Here is a 19,943-nt window from a genome sequence, read left to right on the forward strand (position 1 = left end):
GATGAAAAAGTGAGTGGTTTGTACATAGTATGTTGCAAGTTTCAAGATCAGCATTGCATTTATCAGCAGTTTTGCTGTGTCATTCTGGAAACTGACAGAACTATCAGGTAAAGTACGTTTTTCATCATTTCTGGGTCACAAAGGCTTCAAGGAGCACAAGTTCTACATTAGTTTATTAATACAATACAGATGCATAAGAAGTCTAAATCAAAAAGGACTGGAAATCAAAGTAGTTTAAATCTTTTCAGTGAGTACTATTAAAAGTGTCAAAACCTGACATAATTCTTTAACATGATAAATGAGACACAGAATTCATAGGTCTGCATCCAAAACTCTCTAAGTTCATTCAAATTAAATCTTATCTAGAGACAGTGAAATAATGACAAGAACAATGTCTTTGACAATGGCTAAATACTATCTTGGCAAGTAAAACAGCAGTAACCATTGCACTTGGCTGCCCCCACTTCCCTTGCGAGCATGCTAATACATGCCTTATTTTAGTCTATGGAAATTATCATACATTAACTAATGTAAATTAGGCCTGCAGTATTTTTGGCTCATAAATTTCTGTCCTTCATCCCAAAATCATGAACAAACATGATTATTAAAAGAACAATGAATATATTAAGTCAAAAAGATATCGTTCCCATTTTACTCAGGTTTAATACTTAGTCCCAGATTCTCAGTTTCAACCAGTAACACATTCTGACCTTGATCGTCTTTTAATAAACAAATGAATCAGATTTTCTTTCCCATGAGGTCCTTGATTTTCAAACCTGAATTGGGAAGCAGGTTTCTGAAGATCTTTATTGCAATCTGCTGAGATTATATTTTTAAAAAGTGACCCTAAGCCTCGCAGGAGAATGGAAGCATTATGGAATATTTATATTTCCAATGTTGAAGTCAGCAAGAAAAAGGAAAGAAGCTAATAAAAATTTAAATAACAACAAAAAGATCCTAGGACTCTTCCTAGTGTTAATATAATACTTCTTAAACACATTATTTGCCTCCTTTGTGCAGCTTCCTTACTCTGCATTTACAGGATGTTTTGCCAGTAGTTCTGGTGGTCTGTGACATCTGATGAAGTTATTTTAAAAGTTAATTTATGAATGATGTTGTTGAAAGACAGAACATCCTTTGAAGGATGTTCAGACACTGTTTCAGACGAGCACTGTTCTCTAAAAAATTCTGTGTAAAGCAAAGCAACATCTCTGATGACCCTCACCCTTTCATTGTTATCAGATGATGACAAAGGTCTATAAAGAAGATCACAGTGCTCCACTTTATTTCACCGGTCCTTTCTTGCCTTTTGTCACCTTAATGCAAATTAGATTCTGGAGCAGCAGAGGAAGCTTTACAAACTGGTGTTATCTACCACACAGATAACATGGAACAAAACATATGCTGAAAAGAAAAAATCCTCACGACTCCAGTGACCAACCCTACTGAGATTGTAGCCAGAAATAATAAGTAAACAAACAACACAGACCTCCAGTCCTGTTAGCATAGCTGAAACTCCGCATCTATGTGACTTGCACTAGGTGGAAAAGGCAAGATTTGAAGAATGGATAACTGTTGCTATCCAACACACATAACAAGGAACGCAAACGCTTGAGTCCCACTAGAGAAAGGCAAATCTCCCAGTTGTGGGGACTTGCTTCTGGAATCATTTCAGCACACCTTCCCTATACCTTTGCAGAAATTCTGTCCAGGAGACAGAAGGCAAGAAGGGAGGACAACATTTCACATCAGCATGGTGAAACCTGACCATGCTCTTTACATCAGAGCCCTTAAGGTGCTGCTAACAATGTAAGGAAAATACCTTGTTACCAGACTTGTGATGCATTATGCATCCAAAGGCTGACCAAATGTTTGGTTCCTTGTTTGAGAAAGGAATCCCCCCATGCTGTCTGACACCAACACCTCACTCGCCTCTGCCATTAACCTTCCTCTCACTGCTCATTTTCCTCCTAACAGAAAAATCTCCAAGGCCCCAGGGGAATTCTTACTGCAAAAGCTGATGTCCCTGCCTCCAGAAGCAACTCTCAGACTTGAATGTTTATTAAATTGATCAAGCAAGATTTGTAACCATGTTTATTGTCTACAGGGCACTGGGGAAAGCACTCCTAATGACTCTTTTTTGCTAACACACACATGTTCTTTTATACCACTATGAAGTTGCATTTCAGAGGCTCTGTGAAGGCTTTTACTTGATCAGAGACAGAAATGTCCCAAGGAATTCCTCAGCTCTATGGATTCTTTCCAATAATTTCAAGGCTTACAGAGACAAAAAAAAAAAAAAAGACCTTATTTTTCTTCAACATCAGTGACACTGACAAGTGAGGAATGGATGGCAGTGATTTGTTTTAAGTGAGAACTCACTGCCACTAGGTATGATACATACGCATGATAAGTGCTATGATGGTAAAATCAAAGAACACGTCCCTTGCTCCCAGGCACACATATTCTATCAGAAGACATACTTGTGAATGTGTAACTTCCCATAAGTTTGTCCCTGCAGCTACAAAGATTTTAAGGTTACTTTTTAAAAGTTTTGCTTTTGATATGTTCTCAGACTTGAGCCTGTTGCCCAGATGTTACACTACCAGCATTCACTACGGAACGTTTTAAACAGATGTATATACCAAAATAGTGAGAAGTAACAGAGCCATCTAAGTACAGCAGTACTAGGGGCTGACAGAAGTCATTTACCTGGGTTTACAAACATTTACCACTAGTAAGAAAAGAGGCCTGTATTTCAAGCCAAGAATATGTTATAGTGGGACAAAACTATCATACATATGTGTATATATATATATACAAAAGATGCACAGTGCAATTGCTTACCACCTGCTGATCAGTCCCCAAGCAGTGGCAGCTCCCCATCTCACCCCATCAATTCTCCTCAGTTGTTTTTTCCCACATGAAGTCACATGGAATGGGACATCCCTTTGGCCAGTTTAGGTCAGCAGTCCTGGTTCTATCCCCTCCCAGCTCCTTGTGGCCCCTCAGCCCCTCACTGGTAGGAGGGCATGAGAAGCTGAAAAACTGAACTATGGCTCTGTGCAGCACTGCTCAGCAACAGCTAAAACATGGACATGTTATCAACATAGTTTCTCTCCTAAAGCCAAAACAAAGCACCATACGAGCTGCTATGAAGAAAATCAACTCCATCCCAGCTGAAACCAGGGCAGCCTCATCCCTTTTGAACACCCAGTACCTCCACAGCTGTAATTTACTATAGTTGTTGCTGATGTTCCCTTAGTCTTCAAGAAGTTGCCCTACATAGCAGATGCTCAGGTGTGAATCGAGGCTTATAAACAGATAACAATCTTAACTGAACATGTCACTTACTTGAAAAAGAAATCCATCACAGTTCTCTGCATCTTTTTCAATCTGCAAACCACTTCATGGCTGAAATGGAAATAAAATATATTTTTCTCAGCTGTGAAACCCAGGCAAAAAAGAAAAAAACAGTAACATGTATACTTGCAGGATTCTTACTGCCATTATTTTAAATACTAGATACTAATCTCTTCTCAGTGAAATTGTTACATGCATCTCAGTGCTGTTTTGATCGGATTTATAGCATTACAGTTTGTGATACATCTGCTATCAAAATATATAGACTTCCTATTGGCCAGGGCAGCGTCATTTTACAAAGATGATAAATACATAATTGATTTTCAGATAATAAAACAAGAAGTGCATACAGAAATTATTTTGGCAACTCACTGGCAAGCTTCCTGCTTTTAGAATGCATCAATGTGATCAGACTATAAGTACACTTGTATCATTTTTGTTTGGATTTTTATCAGCCTGTGCAATGTGCTTACCAGATCTGTAAATATCTCTGTACAGCTCTGCTCCAGACCCATGCTCATGCAATCAAGAGTTTTTCAGCACAAAGTCATTGCAGTTGCAGGATGCTCCAGAAAGTGAGCTCAGCCTACTTCAGGAAGGCCAGGCTTATTCTACCGTCTCTCCAGCAAGAAGAGACTATTAAGCTAACTTAGAATTACTTCTTTCCCCCAGCTCTTTTCTTTCAGGTAGGATATGGAGGCTTAGCTTCCATGAGGTTACTAGTAAGGTAGCTAAGCAGCACTATGGTGATTTGAGCACTCCTCTCCCCAGAGGAGACAAAGACCTATGTTTTATTTCATACAGGTCACCTAACAGCCATAAGGTGCTTGTTACCTTTGTTTTTCCTTACTCTCTGATGGAACGAGGTTTGGGCAGGTTAACTGGAGTTGCAAAAGCTGACTAGGCCTATCCATACAGCCTGGTCTGTGCTTTCTTCCTAGTGCTCTGCACCTGCAGACATCTACAGCTGCTGACACAGAAATCTAATCACCAGGAAATCATAACACAAAGGAAAGTGCAGCAATGACAGCAGAGCAGCAAGGTCCTAGGCCACAGCAGATGAGAATTTGCTCAAATGTAACAGCTGAAGGCACAGAAATTAAAGAAAGAAGCTACTTACCTTTAGAAGGCCTCAAATACACAGACATCTCTAGTAAGATACCCCTACCTCCACTGCTTACCCTTCAGTGAGGTCTGGAAAGGGGTGGATCCTGGCTCCATCCCATTGCACGCACCTGAGGTTCCCTGGGTTGGCCCTGCCTTCACACCAGGGGCTCAATCACTGTTTCAAGCAGTGACTTAGCATTTCCACTACAGAAGGCTATCAAACCCCAGCTGTTGCATGGTGGAGATGATCAAGAATCGAAGTTTGTACAAGTTTATTCTGTAGCCTGAAGGAGTACTTGGTTTGCCTTTATTCTCAGGCACTCTGAACATGCTTGCTTAATTATAAACAGTGCTGAGAAGCAACTCTGCTGTCAGTAATGTACCTCTGAGGAGAGGGAAGGAAAAGAGTTCATTATGCTTTTCTTGTCTATTATATCTCATTGCTGCTGTACAAAATGCTGCCTCACCAAGCTTTCTACACGTAATCCTTCAGCTCACTTGCAAGTTTTTTGATTGGCTATGAAAGCCTCATGCAAAGAACCACAGTTTTTTTTCCTCAAACACATATCCTGTGAATCACTCAACCTCAGTGTTTCAGGGTGGCTTAGTAAAATCCCTTTGCTCATAAAATGAATTGTCCTTTATCAACCCAAGTAGTTCCTTCCCTCTCCTCTTCAGCACTTAAATGCTTTGACTTGGTTAATTCCTATAAAATGAAACCTGTCCTACCACAGAAAATCCACCCTCTCCTACATTCTTACTACAGATACTATGGTAGATGTTATCTTCTCAGATTAGAAATACTAGTTTTGAAGAAGAGCTGGGCAGTACCCAACCACTCATTTTTAAGGAATTCTGTATAATTCATATGGGGCAATGGAAAGACAAAGATGCACTTGTGTTAGTTTGATAATTCACCTGGCTGTGATAACTTCACTTTTACATCTTTATTTTTTATTTTTTTTACTTTTTTTGAGCTGTTGTCTACATACTGTATCTGCTTATTGTTCTACTGGTGTAGTTTGAGCCCTAGATCTTTTCTTCCCTGGAAAAGGACAATGGGACTTTGAGCAGAACTGATTTTTTATTTACTTCATATTGGACAGCAAATATCTCAAGATAAAGGCACGGTGCAGCAAACACAATTGAAATGAGAATCCAGGGGAGGTTTAGGTTAAATATCAGGAAAAACTTTCCAGAAAGGGTTGTTAAGCACTTGGAACAGGCTCCCCAGGGAGGTGGTTGAGTTACCATCCCCAAATGTGTTTAAAAACCATTTAGATGTGGTGCTCAGGGACATGATTTAGCAGTGGGTTGTTAGAGTTAGGGCAGTATGATTAGGTTGCAGTTGGACTTGATGATCTTGAAGGTCTTTTCCAATCTGAGAAATTCTATGATTCTGTGAGAAGACTTTCTATCTTCCTTGCCAGCTACCTCTCTTTTGAAGAATTCCGATTAGTTATTCTACCAGCTGTATAGTTTTAAGATCAAAGTATCCTATGGAGGGCTGTCAACATCAGTTAACTTCAGAGGCAATTTACCAATTGAAAGAATATATTCCAAACATATCTTATGCTTCACCTTCTTTCCTGGCAATGTACTTGGCAGAGTGATGAATTTCTGAGTATGGAAGTTTTCTGACTTTTTATTTCCAGGTAAACCAACCATGTGAACCGCCTTGGACTTGAAGCCCTCATAACTCCTCAGTCCCAAGCTCCAAGAAAGGTGAGCAGTTTTATTGTACTGGGAACTACACAGTTATTGGGAATATGTTCTGGGAAACCACCATGAGGGGAAATTAACATTCTCTGGCTGATCCTAGTTGCTCCATCTTTCACTTTCATCTCTGATGTGAAAATCTGCTCTTGAATAAACTATTCATTGATCTCTTACATATTAAGTATCAAGCTATGAGCTGTTTCAAACTACCTAGCTGAATGCTACAGATATAGATGGGTTGTTTTTATGCTCAATAATGTATTTAAATGTGAAGTGGTTACGTAAAAATGGAAGTCAGAAAACCAATGTGAAATTGCTCTTCATTTGAGCAAAGTTCATTAAGACCATGCTGCAAGGCAGCATTTGCCATAAGGAAGAAGCTGGACAATCAGCTAAATAAAATTAGGATAAATTTTGGTACAGATTGATTTATGCACAAATATCCCAAATTGGGGAGTTTATTCGTGGCCGCTAATTTTCTCTATAAAGTAGGTTTCAGTGGGTATTGAAGAGATTGTCTTTCATTCTCTGAGGAAAAAAAGCACAAGTTTCACCATAGGAATGAATCGGTAGCATCTAGATTTAATGGATGTTTTAAAACTCTAATGAAAATATTATATACAGATGATGAGACAATGTAACTGGGGAAGGATCTCTCTTACTGTTGTCATGACACCGATTTACTGTGTTGTGACAAAGTCAGAAATATCTCCCCAGTGCTAATATTTTTCCCAAAAACACATCACTTGTAAATAGCGAACCTGAGCATGAAAATACTGAAAATGTCAAAATATTTTGAAAGTTCTTTTCATATTTGAAATGTCTTTCATTCTGACACCAATGCGCTGTTTCTCCTTGAGATCTCTACTTTTCTTCAGTGATCTTAAGTTCTGGAGACTACGTTTTTTATACAGACATCACCTGAATTTCACAGAAAAGATGGACAATCTGTACTAAACTGAGACAGAAGAATTGTACATATGTAATCTATTTACAAGGCCAGACACCTTGTCAGGAAATTAGACACCTTCTTTATGTTCTGTGCTGAATAAACCCATTTTAACATGTTGTAAATCCTGCTTAATAACCTGACCAGAACCTTTCCAATTATTAAAACTCAGCTGAGAACTTACAAAACCAGAAAATGATGATGAATCTTCCACAACTTACAAGCACAGAATGTTTGTCCTTTTCCAGACCTCCAAGACCTTCCCTGTCCTTTATTATTTCCAGGTAAATGCTAACAGTTCATGAACCCTACTGGCTTCTGCTTCTTGTTCCATTAAAAGATGCTTTTAAACGTTGCCTTGCCAACAAATTTGAACATATCTACATTTGCTAAATACATTTGATTCTGCTCTTTATCCTCTCATGAACGTATTTCCTTGCTATAACCATCCCTTTCCTAAAAAGTTTCAGAATACATTAAATTTTTATGAAGACTGAAATGAAGAAATAATTTAATTTTTCAGCATTTTTGCTTTCCTTCTGACCTGCCCATTTCTGTTTGCTAAGGGCCAATCTTCCTTTGTTTCTCCTTCTTTTTTCTTTTTATACCAGCAAAGCTGAGTTTTGTACTAGTAAAAGCATCCCAAGTCTTCCAATACGCGATAATCTTCCGTAAAATTTTTAACAGAGATAAATGCAGCCCAGCACAAATGGCTGCCAAATAAGGGTTACAAAGAAGTGAAAGAAGGAATTGCACATTGTCCACCCAATAGAAGTGATTCAGTAATTGCAGTTTCAGCAAACTTAGGTACTCTGCCCTTTGGAGTGCATGCAGGATCCTACCACATCATTTCAGGTTTTGTACCTTTTTATTCCATCTCCCTCCGTAAGTGTTCCCAGAAGACACAAAGATCTGTATGCTCTGTGAAAGTGACCTATGGAAAAGCATGATGCTCTACTATAGTTTCATGGCATCATTCTCAGGGGATGTGCTTGCTAGAGCCTGCACTCACAGATAAGACTCCAGTGTCCATTTATGCAGTGTCCTCTGTAAAGCTGCGTACATTCTCAAAGAGAAAATTTCCTAACTTCTGAAAAAAATAAAATTTTGAAAATGATGTTTTCTTCAGTTGGCAACAATGTGTACAATATTTTTTATTAAAATGTCTATATCAGAAAATAACACTTAAATCTACTTATGTGTTTTTCTTTCTATGTTAGAAAAATTCTTCAATACTTTTGGTTACTTTCTTTTCCCTTTCTGCGCTTTTCCCTCAGTGCCACATCCTCATGGTTCTTGAACACCCCCCGGGACGGTGACTTCACCACCTCCCTGGGCAGCCCATTCCAATAAATTTTGACACATTCTCTGCAGTCCGGTGGAAAGAAAATAATAAACATTTACAATGACTTATAACTCAGCCTCTTCATACGCTCTGCAGTATAACCCTCAATTAAAATCTGTGAGAGGCAGAATGATGTGGAAAATACGGTTCCACAGAGGTCTGAGCTGTGCAGGTGACTTAGTTTCAAATGGACATATGATAACCTCCAGCATCTCCAGAATAAATTAAGCCATCCCATACATGAAGTCTGCTCACATCCCTAAGAGTTGCACAGTGAACACATGCTTATTTAATGCAGCAGCCTGAAATAATCTCTGCACATAGAATTAACCAAATCTGGAACATGTCTCAGAGTCAGGGTAAAAGAACAAGCATCAAAATGCAGACAAAAATACAGCCATTGTTTGCACTCTGTAAGACCTGAGATGTGAATAAAGACAGATTCCTCTGCCTTCCTTACTATTAAAAGGAGCCAGCCAAGTCTTCTAATCTTCTCAGCATGCAAGTAGTGGATTTTTCTGGGCACAGAAAACCTCCAGACTTTCAAATCAGAAATGCAATGTGGGAGATATAACAAAGTCAAGAGTTGAATCAAGCTTTTGTGGCAGATCATAACGGCAGAGGGTTTTAGGCCTCAGTTTAAACTGTCTGCAGTCCTTGCCAAGACAAAATTCCTGTTGATCTCCTTGCAAATCTGCTGTATTCCTTCTTCATGCATGGGAGCCCATCTAACAATTTGGTTTTAAACCCCCTACCCATGCTGAAAGAAAAGACATTGTCTCCACTTCTTCAACAAATACAGAGTACCAAGTCATGTTTCCAAAGGAATTCCCTGGGGGAAAAACGTTCTTCTACCTTTTGTTTTTAAGACTAGCTAAATAGTGGATATATAATAACTAAAATGAGTTTGCCTTTTTTTTGTTTGTCACATTTCACTTTTTAGGGTATTGCATAGATCTCTCAGGAGCTCTACATTTCGCTTCACCTTTCTAATCATATGTCACAGCTCACAAAGCCTATAGCTTTTTAAAATTAGTTCTATTCTCTGTGGAAACATTCACTGAGAACATTCAGAGGCTGCACTGCCTTGGTTTTGTGGATTTGTGATATAGGTTTTATGTGAGTGTGCTGTTTTTCAGGATTTGCCACATGAGCACTCCAGGAGCATAAAGCATCACATGGTGACCAGCTGGCAGGGCAGGTAAATCCACCAGAGAAGTCCACATTCAGAGCAGAACTTGCAATGTAACTGTTGCAGGATGCAAACTGCCATGCAGTTCTACTACCACAGATATCCTGGCCCAGGACTGTGGCTTTTGTAGGAAAAAATAAAGGGAAAAAAATCCATTGCAGTCAGGACTGGATATTAATATCACACACACAGGTAAGAATTGAAATGAATAAAATATTTTGGGAAGAGCAATCAACAGATATATTACCTAAATCAGGCTTAGCAGAACACCTCCCAGTACCTTTGCTCTGGGTCAAATAGCAAAAGTCAGTTTGAAGCTGGTCAGACATAGAAAGCTGCTTAAATCCCAGCTGTGGTGAGTTGCAGTGGGTCAGCCATGGACTGGACAGTGATTAAAAAGAAAAGCTTTTTAAACTGTGGACTTAGCTAGCATTTTTAAAACAGCATAGTTGTTTCCATTGTGCACTTCTGTATGACAGCCAGCACGCTGACTGTGACCACAGCCCATGGAGAAGTTGTCCATGTTCATGCATGCAGAATTGGAAAAATCACCTGTCAAAAAGATACGATTTCCCTTGAACGGCAGGTGATCAGCATTCAACAACAGCCCTGTCTCGGCATGAAGCCTAGTAGGAAGTAGAGTGTCATAGCAGAGAAATAAGATAATTGAAAAGGAAAATGTTTCAGCACTTGGGACTCCTTCTGCCAGTCTCTCTGAACTAAATCTCAACAACTGACTGGCAGACGGTGTCTGCCAGTGTCTCTCTGTCAATGGAATAGGTTGGCCCTGACCCTCTTCAGAAGGTGAGACACATCAAACAAAAGACAACAAGACTCATCCTCATTTCAGCTCACAGCTATTAATTTTACGGTGTGACTCCTCTGAATAACAGATGCATAGCCAGAACTGTTCCCGGATTCCAAGTGATGGGTGACCAGTTTCCAGCACCTTGACTACTCTAATTACACTGACAAGCCTCCTGAAATCTCTGCTGTGGTCCTTCATCTGAAACGAAAATGCAGATGATCCTTAATAGCGTCTGCTGAGCTGCGAGGAACGAGAGGATTAATTAGTTGCAGTTCATAAGACAATAGTATTAAAATCCATGAGTAACTGCAAGGTGCAATTGGCATTAATGATGCAATCACTGCAGCGCACGAAGGACAGGATTGGTCTCATCTATTTCACATCTGGAAAGAAATATATTTGTTGTATGCAGATGCTGGGCCACAGGTTGGTTGGATCGTAGCTCTGTTGCCCTGTGCAGCCACCTGCCTCACCTGTGGACTGCCATGCCAACAGAGGAGCATCACCTTTATATCTCTGGGGTCCTACAGTTGCTGCAAGTCTGCCCCAGAGCATCTTTCCTCTCACTGGGGAGGATTATGGCTCACTCTACTCTTTGGGCTCGTGAGGTGTCCTGAAGAGGAGGGGTGTACAGCAGACAGAGCAGGTTTAAGCCTTCCCTTCCTCAGCCCACACTGGCATTGTGCAGGATCTTGGTCATCAGATGCAATGCAGCCACACAGCTGCTGCCCCCCAGTCTGACTGCACTTCGGAACTCGCCGGGCATCACCCAAGGACAAAGGGTTTGACACCACCCAAATGGTGCCAAAATACCCTTACGATTTCAGAATGATTGAGAAAGCCTCACAACTCAAATTTGCTGTACTGAACAGTTTTGACACTTCCAACAGTGTTTTTGTCCCTCAAACCATTCTGTGATTTGAGCTCTTTCCCATGCACAGCAGGAAGCAATTCCCAGCCCCAAACTCACCATCTTCTGTAAGACCAACCCTCAGGTGAGTGCAAGAGGTAAATACAGAGAGAGAGCAGAGTCCTGTGATCATGGAGAGCAGGTGCATAGGTTTCCAGTCACCGCTGAAAGATTGACATTGTTCAGCCCAGGGCCACCAGCTCTTTTCTGCTTCCCTCAGTTCAGCCAGCTGAGCTCCCTGTGAGCAGCCCCTCAGCCCTTTAATCCAAGCAAAGAAGGGACTTACACTTGCTTTCAGCGCTAGGTCTTGGCTGAACTATGCAAATGTAATGAAGTCACATCATATGTTTGCGTAAGGTCTGCCTTTCTGCATCATAGAATCACAGAATTCAGAGTTGGAAGGGACCATTAAAGGTCACCTAGTCCAACTCCCTTGTAATGAACAGGGCCATCCACAGCTAGATCAGGTTGCTCAGAGCATGATTCAGCCTGACCTTCGGTGTCTCCAGGGATGGGGCATCCACGACCTCCGTGGGCAACCTGTTCCAGCCTCACCACCCTCATTGTAAAAAACTCTTTCCTTATATCGAAAAGGATATAAGGATCTAAATCTCTGCTCTCTAAATTTGAAACTATTTCCCCTTGTCCTACTACCATAGACCTTGCTAAAGAGTCTGTCACCATAACCAGCCTCCCACCAGCTGGGACTTTCTGGCTCCTCTGGACAGGAGTAGACTTAAACCTTGCTGAGCAACTGAGTTCTCCTAGAAAACCGGTGCCCTTCCTCCAAAAACAATCTAGTTTTATCTTTAAAAACAAACATTTTTTTTTCAAATCCAATTATCTATCGACTCTTTCATTAGACCTTAATATCAGAGAGCCCCTGAAACTGGAGACATTTCATTTACACATACACTTACTACCAATAATTTGTGACTAACACAGAAGAACAACAGATGGGAAAATCCAAAGAACTGGCAAGTTTGAAAAGTTTATTGGAGATTGCGGTTACTGCAGAAAAAACTACTCAGATAAGAGGGAAACCTTCCCCCACACAGACAGGGAACAGTCCAAGTGTAATATCATTCCTGATGTCTAAGCATATGGGAAATTCATGGCAAAGGCATTACATTCTTCTTGTTAACTTATAAAAGGAACTGGCATGGATTCTGCAGTGACTTTTAAAGCATTACAATTTCTGGCCAAAGTTGAATGTGACCATTTACGCAACTGTTTTACTCTACTCAGAGCTGACAGAGGGTCCAATGTGAATTTGGAAACATATACTGTTTTTTGTTTTATTCAAGTTAACTAATAGGCATTATTTAAATATACAGTCACATATTTCCCAGGCTAAAAATGTATCACCTCACACAAGTCCACCTTGGCTTCCTCTATAGGGAATGCTGAACTGAATGTGACTGTAACTCTGGGCATGAAGACTCCAAAACTTCCTTCCTGGCTTCTCTGTGTAGTTCTATTAGAGAGAAAAAAAGAAAAAAGAAAAAAGAGAAAAAAAAAAAAAAAAAAAAAAAAAAGATATTTTTCATTTAGATTAATAGCTCAAAATATTATCTCACCATGAATCTAACCAGTACCACAGCTCAAAGAGCAGTCACAGCACAAAAAAATGTCCATTTATTTCTGATTGTTTTAAACAGCTGCATATTACAGCTGTGATTTCAAACATCTGTATAGAACCCAGGCATGCGGCCCCTCTGCACAATACAGATTATTGTAGGGTTTTTTTTTTGCCATTAAATAGTGTGACATTTTTAGGCTTTGCAATGATACATCAGTTTAAGCCTCCAAATATGTACGTGTGCTGGTGAATCCTCCAGAGACTTATTCACATACCCAACTTCATGCACTGACGTCAATGGGACTCCATGCAGGAAGGACCAAATGACCTTTGAACGTCACTTCCAGTCCTGTTTTTCACTGATTCACCACTTGAGGATTTCGACATGGGCTGAAGTTCTCAAAGCCGGATCCTATGTCACTGAGGTCAGAGACAAGTTGCAGTGGTGGTGCAGGAATTCCTGCAGGAATAGGTTCCCACTTGGGCCCATGTATCTATCTTAGGAAGCCTTGGAGAAATCTTACGCTGAAAGGAGTTTATAAGCATTCAGACTCCTGATGCCTTTTCTGATTGCTTCTTCTTCATCCCTGAAGAGACACCATATTTTTGACCATAGAGGATGTCCTTTCTGTAATGCCTTGTAAACATCTTCACTAGCCAAGATTCTTGCCCATTACAATATTTCTGGGGCAGGTCTTCACCATGCTAATGTCGATGTCCAATAGAGAAAACTGGGCATAATAAATAATGATCTACAGCAACTTCCTCTCAAATTACACCTGTGACTCCCAGGAAATACAAGATGTGGTCATTTGGCATCACTTCTTGGAAACTAGGCATTTGAGTCAATATTTACCTTTGCAGTAGTTATAACAAGTAAAACATCATGAGATCATTCTTTTAAAACTCTACATTGAGTTATTTGTTCCAAACATACAGGATATAAAATATACAAAGTCTAGAAGGAGTAATAACTCCACAGAAAACCTCTCAATATTTAGTGTGTTCTCTTGAAAATGGAGCATACAGAGGTTGCAACATGCAGAGAGATTTGTCTGATGTAGTGTTTTCTGTGAATATATTTATCACAATACACTTAAGTCAGCACGGTAAAAGTCACACAACATTTATAGCATGTCTGTGCTGTAGCATATGTCCCATCAAAGAGTACAAGAGAAAGAGCAGGAAGATAGTGTACAAAATGGGATAACTGAAGGGCTTTTCAGAAGAAGTTACATTCATAAATCCAGTATAACAACATTACTGGCAGATTGCTTCATGTAAGCAGCTCTAGAGGTCTGTAAATGTACAGTGCACAGGTACTGCTTCCAAGGTGATTTCCAAGTTACTAAGTTCAGTGCTTTTTTCTTCCTGCTCAACGACCTTTACTGAATTTCTACTGCCCTGTCTCACTTTTACTAGGAGGTTGTTTTCAAAGGACTCACATTCTTGAGGGTGGCATCCCATAGTGCTTAACCTTTCCTGGCAGCATTTTGGATAGCTTTTAAAGCATTCTAAAGTATGACTGCCCTTATCAGAGGGAAAATAAGAACATCCTTCCCTAATCGGAAGAGCATTACAGCTGGATTCATTTTTGCCCTTGAATGTTCTCAGGCTGGTGTCGAAAGTGGATCTGTAAGTCTGCAGCACCTTGACACAAAAACAACACCTGACACATAACTGCTGAAGAACTGTGAAATCTTTGGCAATGGTACTTCGGAAATTGGGCTTCAGAAGAAGATGGATAACGGGATTGTAGAGAGTGGAGGACTTTGCAAAGACAGCTGGAATAGCAAAGGCTAAAGGAGGAATCTTATCTATCGATCCAAAGGCTGCCCACATGGCAATGATGGCGTAGGGGCTCCAAGCAGCAAAAAATCCAATGCACACAGCAATACTCAGCTTGTAGACCCAAAAAAAAAAAAAAAAAAAAAAAAAGAGAGAGAGAGAGAGAGACAGCAATGAATTAAAAAATTGCATGGATGAGAAAAATAGCTACTGAAATAGCATATGCATAAAACACCACCTGCTTAGTCCCCTCAAGTTTTCCAGTATATCTCAACTGCACTCCAAACACATATTTGTCTAGCAACTTAACTCTGGCTGAGACTTAGTTCTGATTAGAACTTAGAAATTCCAGAGTTAAAACATATCAGAATAATAAAATCAAATGTTTTTTTGGTATAAATTATCACAGAGATATGTAAAATGTCATAATAAATACTGGGTCTATAATAAACTCTGGGAAACCTAAACTAAACTGTAAGCATCAGATTGTACAGGCAGAGCAATGTGCAGGGCATCATTCTAAACCTGTTTTATACGTGAAGTACACGCTCATTGTAAAGACAGAAATAAGAATATTTATGCTCCTGAAGGAGCTTCAGAAGTCCATGTTTGCCAAAAGTACATATTTACCAATGAGGAAGATAGGAGATAATGTATTCCCTTTAGAGTAGTATCAGATCCAAACGAGCAGAAGAAAATGCATAAGGGAAGAACTTTTGTTTTCAGCCGCTCATCGTGCCACCTGCCTGAGCTGCCCTCTGCAACTGGGAGTACAGAGCTGTGAACTAACTCCATTAACTGCAAATCCAACACTTTTCTCAGTGAGACTCTAGCTGTAGATTAAAGGTTGCAAAAATCGTAGGTTTTTTGATTGTGAGAGATTACATGGTTGTATTCAGTGTGAGGCTGTGACAGGCCCTGAGCACTGAACACAAGCAGAAAACACATAAGACTCTTTTAAGCCAAAGAGCCACTCAAATGCTATTATTTTCTCCCCGACTTTAGTAGTTTCACAAACTTTATTTTGCAAGAAGAAATGTATGGTGATTATCAAGAAACACACAACACAAGTTTGATGAGGAATGTCTGTAGTGTTTAACCATTCTGGCTATCAGGCTAAAATCTGTTCATGAATTTCCATATGTCCCTAGAAAACAATTCACTACAATAGTTCTACAGGAGAAATTTCCCTTTCATTGGTAATAACCACTGGTTCATCTGAAATCCAAAGCTAAATTCGGCAGAATTGAGAAACAAGGTATTTTGATAGAATAAGACTAGTTAAAAAAAAGATAAAGGCAAATCCATAGGACAGGATTAACATGATTTTCTTTCTGTAGTGCTCTATTTCATTACATTAGCTGAAGGTCTGCTTCTACCTGTGGCAAAGACAGTGCCATGTGCATTAATTTTCTGATTCTGAACTGTCCATGGCCAGTATAACAGGCTGAGACAAAAAGCAGCTTCTGCGGTAAGCAATATGCCTTGGCCCTTTAGAGTCACATTAAGAAAAAATGGATATTAGAATTGATTGGTTCATTTCCCAGATGGCTTATTTATGGTAGCAATTAATCTTTGGGACTGCGATAGGTTTTGCTTTGTTTCTGTGAAAAGGCATTTGGCACACACTTTCAAGAAGCTCTCAGCCAACCTCTCGAAAGGCATCAGTACAGCTTTTAAAACGAAGTGAACATTCATCTTGCATAACTTTGGCTATCCAAAACTTCTGTTCTAAGCAAAAGCCAGTCAAGGTTCTTTACAATGTCAGAGAAGGAGAAAGCATGTGATACCATCCAAAGATATATGTCTAAAATTGATGAGATGGATGGCTCTCAGGTCTTTGTCACTGTCAAGCTTGAGGCTGAACTTAAGACATCTAATTTTAACTGAAGTGCACCTAGACAAAAGGAACCCTATTTGAGATACTTGAGCATATCAACAATTATATGCATACATTCATCCAGAAAGAGACTTTGTTATTATTATATTGTCATGCCACATATTGAAAAGTCTAGAGTTTAAAGTGCTTGCACAGCACCTGATACTCTCCCCACAGTAAGAAGTATGAGGAGTGGGCTAATCAGTGATGCGAGCACAAGATGGGAAAGAACACTGGGATTTTCATGAGCAGAACTACAGAGGAGAGTTTTGGTGAGATAGTTAGAAAACAAATTTGTGAGCACTCACAAGAAATTCAAGGAAGGATACCTTTATGTTTTTGCAGGCAAATAAACCCACTGTCACCATCGCCACTGCTGAAATGCACCACCCACCATCTCACTGCTCAACATCCACTGTCTGGTCAGTTCAGCACTGATGAATGTCAGTGGGTGACATTTGTTCTACACGGAGGAATTCAGTTCCACTCTTTTGCTTCATATGCACTTTCATGTCAGACACCATTTTGTCAGACTGCCCCTCTGCTGCCACCTGTCACACAGCAACAACACGTAATGGAATATTGGCGGGAAGGTTCAACCCCTACTGCCATTTCACCAACATCTGTCTCTGACATACTGGGTCAACATGATAAAATTGAAGGCACTACTTTCAAAGCAGACTCATATATAAGGCCATGGCAGTCATTAGAATGATATTTTTTCTTTCCTTTCACTTTTAAAGTAATTGCTATGGGTGAAACTATTCTGCTGAGAATAAGAAGTTGTTCCTCCAAATTGTTACTGAAAGGGCATGTGGAACTATTTTCAAAATCTGAGATTTGTCCAAATGCATGCTTATAAACAGCAAATTAATTCCTTTGATTCAAATATTTGTATGCCTCAAGGGACTATTACAACCTCTATTCCTTCTTCTGCAAAATAATAAGCCAGAGAGCCAATGCATTGCTAAAATGGGGGGAAGCAGAAAAAGAAATTAGAGATTCACAGGCTGTTTTGAAAATTCACGCTGTGAATTTTACTCCTCTCTTCAATCAACAAAGCACCAAAAAATTAAAAATAAAGTAAAAATGGTAAAATACTGTTACGATACCATGACTCAGAAAAATAAATCCCCACCCAACTCATATTGATGTCTGCTCCCAAACAAGTCAATGGGCCTCTTTCCAATGATCACCTTTCTCTCAGGGACTTGGAACAGACTTTTGGCTGTGTTGCTTTTAAGCAGCCTGGCATTACTTTCTTCACCTTTTATTTTGTACTTAAGAGAATCTCATGATATCTGCTCAGCTTCACAGTGCTGAGTTATGCAAGATGATGGCAATTCTTCAGCTGCCTTGCTAAAATGTGATAAAAAATATTCTTAATTCTATCTAAATGCTCAAATTAGTTTGGTAGCTGCCTATTTTTTTAAGTGAGTGTAATCATCAGCACATAGCTTACAAAAAATAAATGTAAGTTATATGCCCTCTCCTGTACTCAGGCACTAACACGTACTGCCTGCAGCTCTAAGTAGAAATGATGTGCTAATATTGCATGAACTTTTTTACTTAAAATGCATACAGCAGCTACATATCTTCAGTAAAATCCATACTTCTTGCTTCATGAAATAACTTGGATGGACCATTATATGGAATCACTACATGCATCATGATGAGTGAGGCCCTGGAGTGTGTTCAGAGGAGGGCGACGAAGCTGGTGAGGGGTCTGGAGCACAGGCCTGATGAGGAGCGGCTGAGGGAGCTGGGATTGTTCAGCCTGGAGAAGAGGAGGCTCAGGGGAGACCCTATTGCTCCCTGTAACTACCTAAAGAGAGGTTGTAGTGAGCTGGGCGTTGGCCTCTTCTCTCTTGTAACTAGTGACAGGACGAGGGGGAATGGCCTCAAGCTGCACCAGGGGAGATTTAGGCTGGACATTAGGAAACACTACTTTTCTTAAAGAGTGGTCAGGCGCTGGAATGGGCTGCCCAGGGAGGTGTTTGACTCACTGTCCTTGGAGGTGTTCAAGAAATGTTTAGATGTTGTGTTGAGAGACGTGGTTTAGTGCGGTTATTGGTGGTAGGTGGATGGTTGGACTGGATGATCTTGTAGGTCTTTTCCAACCTAGCTAATTCTATGATTCTACAATTCTATGAAGTGCAAGAATAAGCGTAGCCTCCTTTTGCACTGCCCCAGAGCCATCTAAAGCACAAGGGTGAGGAAATTCTGGCTTCCTCTGAGAAGTTAATGCTAGATTTAGGGTGAGATCCCCTCATGGTGGCTTATACCTACAGCGCTCGTCTAACCCTGGATGCTGCCCATGCCATTTTTCAACAAAATATAGAAAGCAGTACAGAGATATCACTATGTAATTCTTCTAGTGTCCTCTTAGAATACCAGGGAGCTGTGCAGCCCAGAGTAAGGTATGATAAACAGTGTGCCATAGAGAAACAACTGTTTCTCCAAATTTTCTGAGAAGAGCAGTCACTTCAGTATTGCATGAAAAAGAGAGAGGATGCTACTCTGAGCCAACTAGCATGGCTGGCATGGAGCATGCTGGGGGAAATGCCCCTTGCCCCTTGAGCCAGCCCTTCACCACCTCAGGTCTGCCAGCTCATCCCCCAGCCACTGCCAAGATGCTGCCTGCTCCCCACAGTGACTCACAAAGAGGAGCACAGGCTCCTACACACCATCTTTCTCCTCTGCTCACTGAATGTATGCTTGAGTCAGGTAGCACAGAGCCTGAACTCCACATCTGGATCCTTGAAGACTGCAGGTGTCACACACCGCCAGCCTCGCCGACCAGCCTGTGGCTAACCTCCTCTAGTGGCTCTTTCTTCAAAAGCCTGCAAGAGCAGAAGGCTCCAACAGAAAACTGCAGATTGTCTCAGTGAGCACTCAGAAAAAAAAAAAAAAGATCATACTGGAGCCTAAATACAAATATGCAAGAGACAGAAGATAACGGGCTAAGCACCAGGCAAAGCAACAATAGTTCCTGAATTTCAGTCTTGTAGCTAATTATAATTGCCCTGATGGCCTTGGTTTGGTAGTTCAACCTTGCTCCAGTTCTCATCAGTAAAGGAAATATCAGCCCTGATTTCCAGTCTGGCAGGATTTCTCTATACAGAGAAATAATAAAACTAGTCAGCTAAACACTGCAGACTGGCAGTTCATTGACCTGTAAAGCCAAAGCATATTGCAATTTCATCATGCAAAATATCCCAAAGATGGTTGAGTCTGAAAAGCAGCTGACAAAAACAGCTTACACCAGAAGGAAAGGACTTAAAAAGGTATTCATCAAGCA

General features: G+C 40.3%; 1 protein-coding gene across 4 annotated transcripts in view; it reads right to left on the reverse strand.

Annotated features, from left to right (window-relative positions):
* The window catches only part of LOC110395028 (opsin-5-like), a 41,016-nt gene continuing 34,108 nt past the window's right edge, over window positions 13,036-19,943 (reverse strand). For all 4 annotated transcript variants that reach the window (XM_021389109.1, XM_021389110.1, XM_021389111.1 and 1 more), the window contains one exon: window positions 13,036-14,877. In XM_021389109.1, coding sequence (XP_021244784.1) covers window positions 14,266-14,877 — 612 coding nt within the window. In that variant the 3' untranslated portion in view covers window positions 13,036-14,265. The remainder of the gene's footprint in view (window positions 14,878-19,943) is intronic.

Source organism: Numida meleagris, chromosome 2 (genome assembly GCF_002078875.1).
Source record: "Numida meleagris isolate 19003 breed g44 Domestic line chromosome 2, NumMel1.0, whole genome shotgun sequence".
Classification (NCBI taxonomy): Eukaryota; Metazoa; Chordata; class Aves; order Galliformes; family Numididae; genus Numida; species Numida meleagris.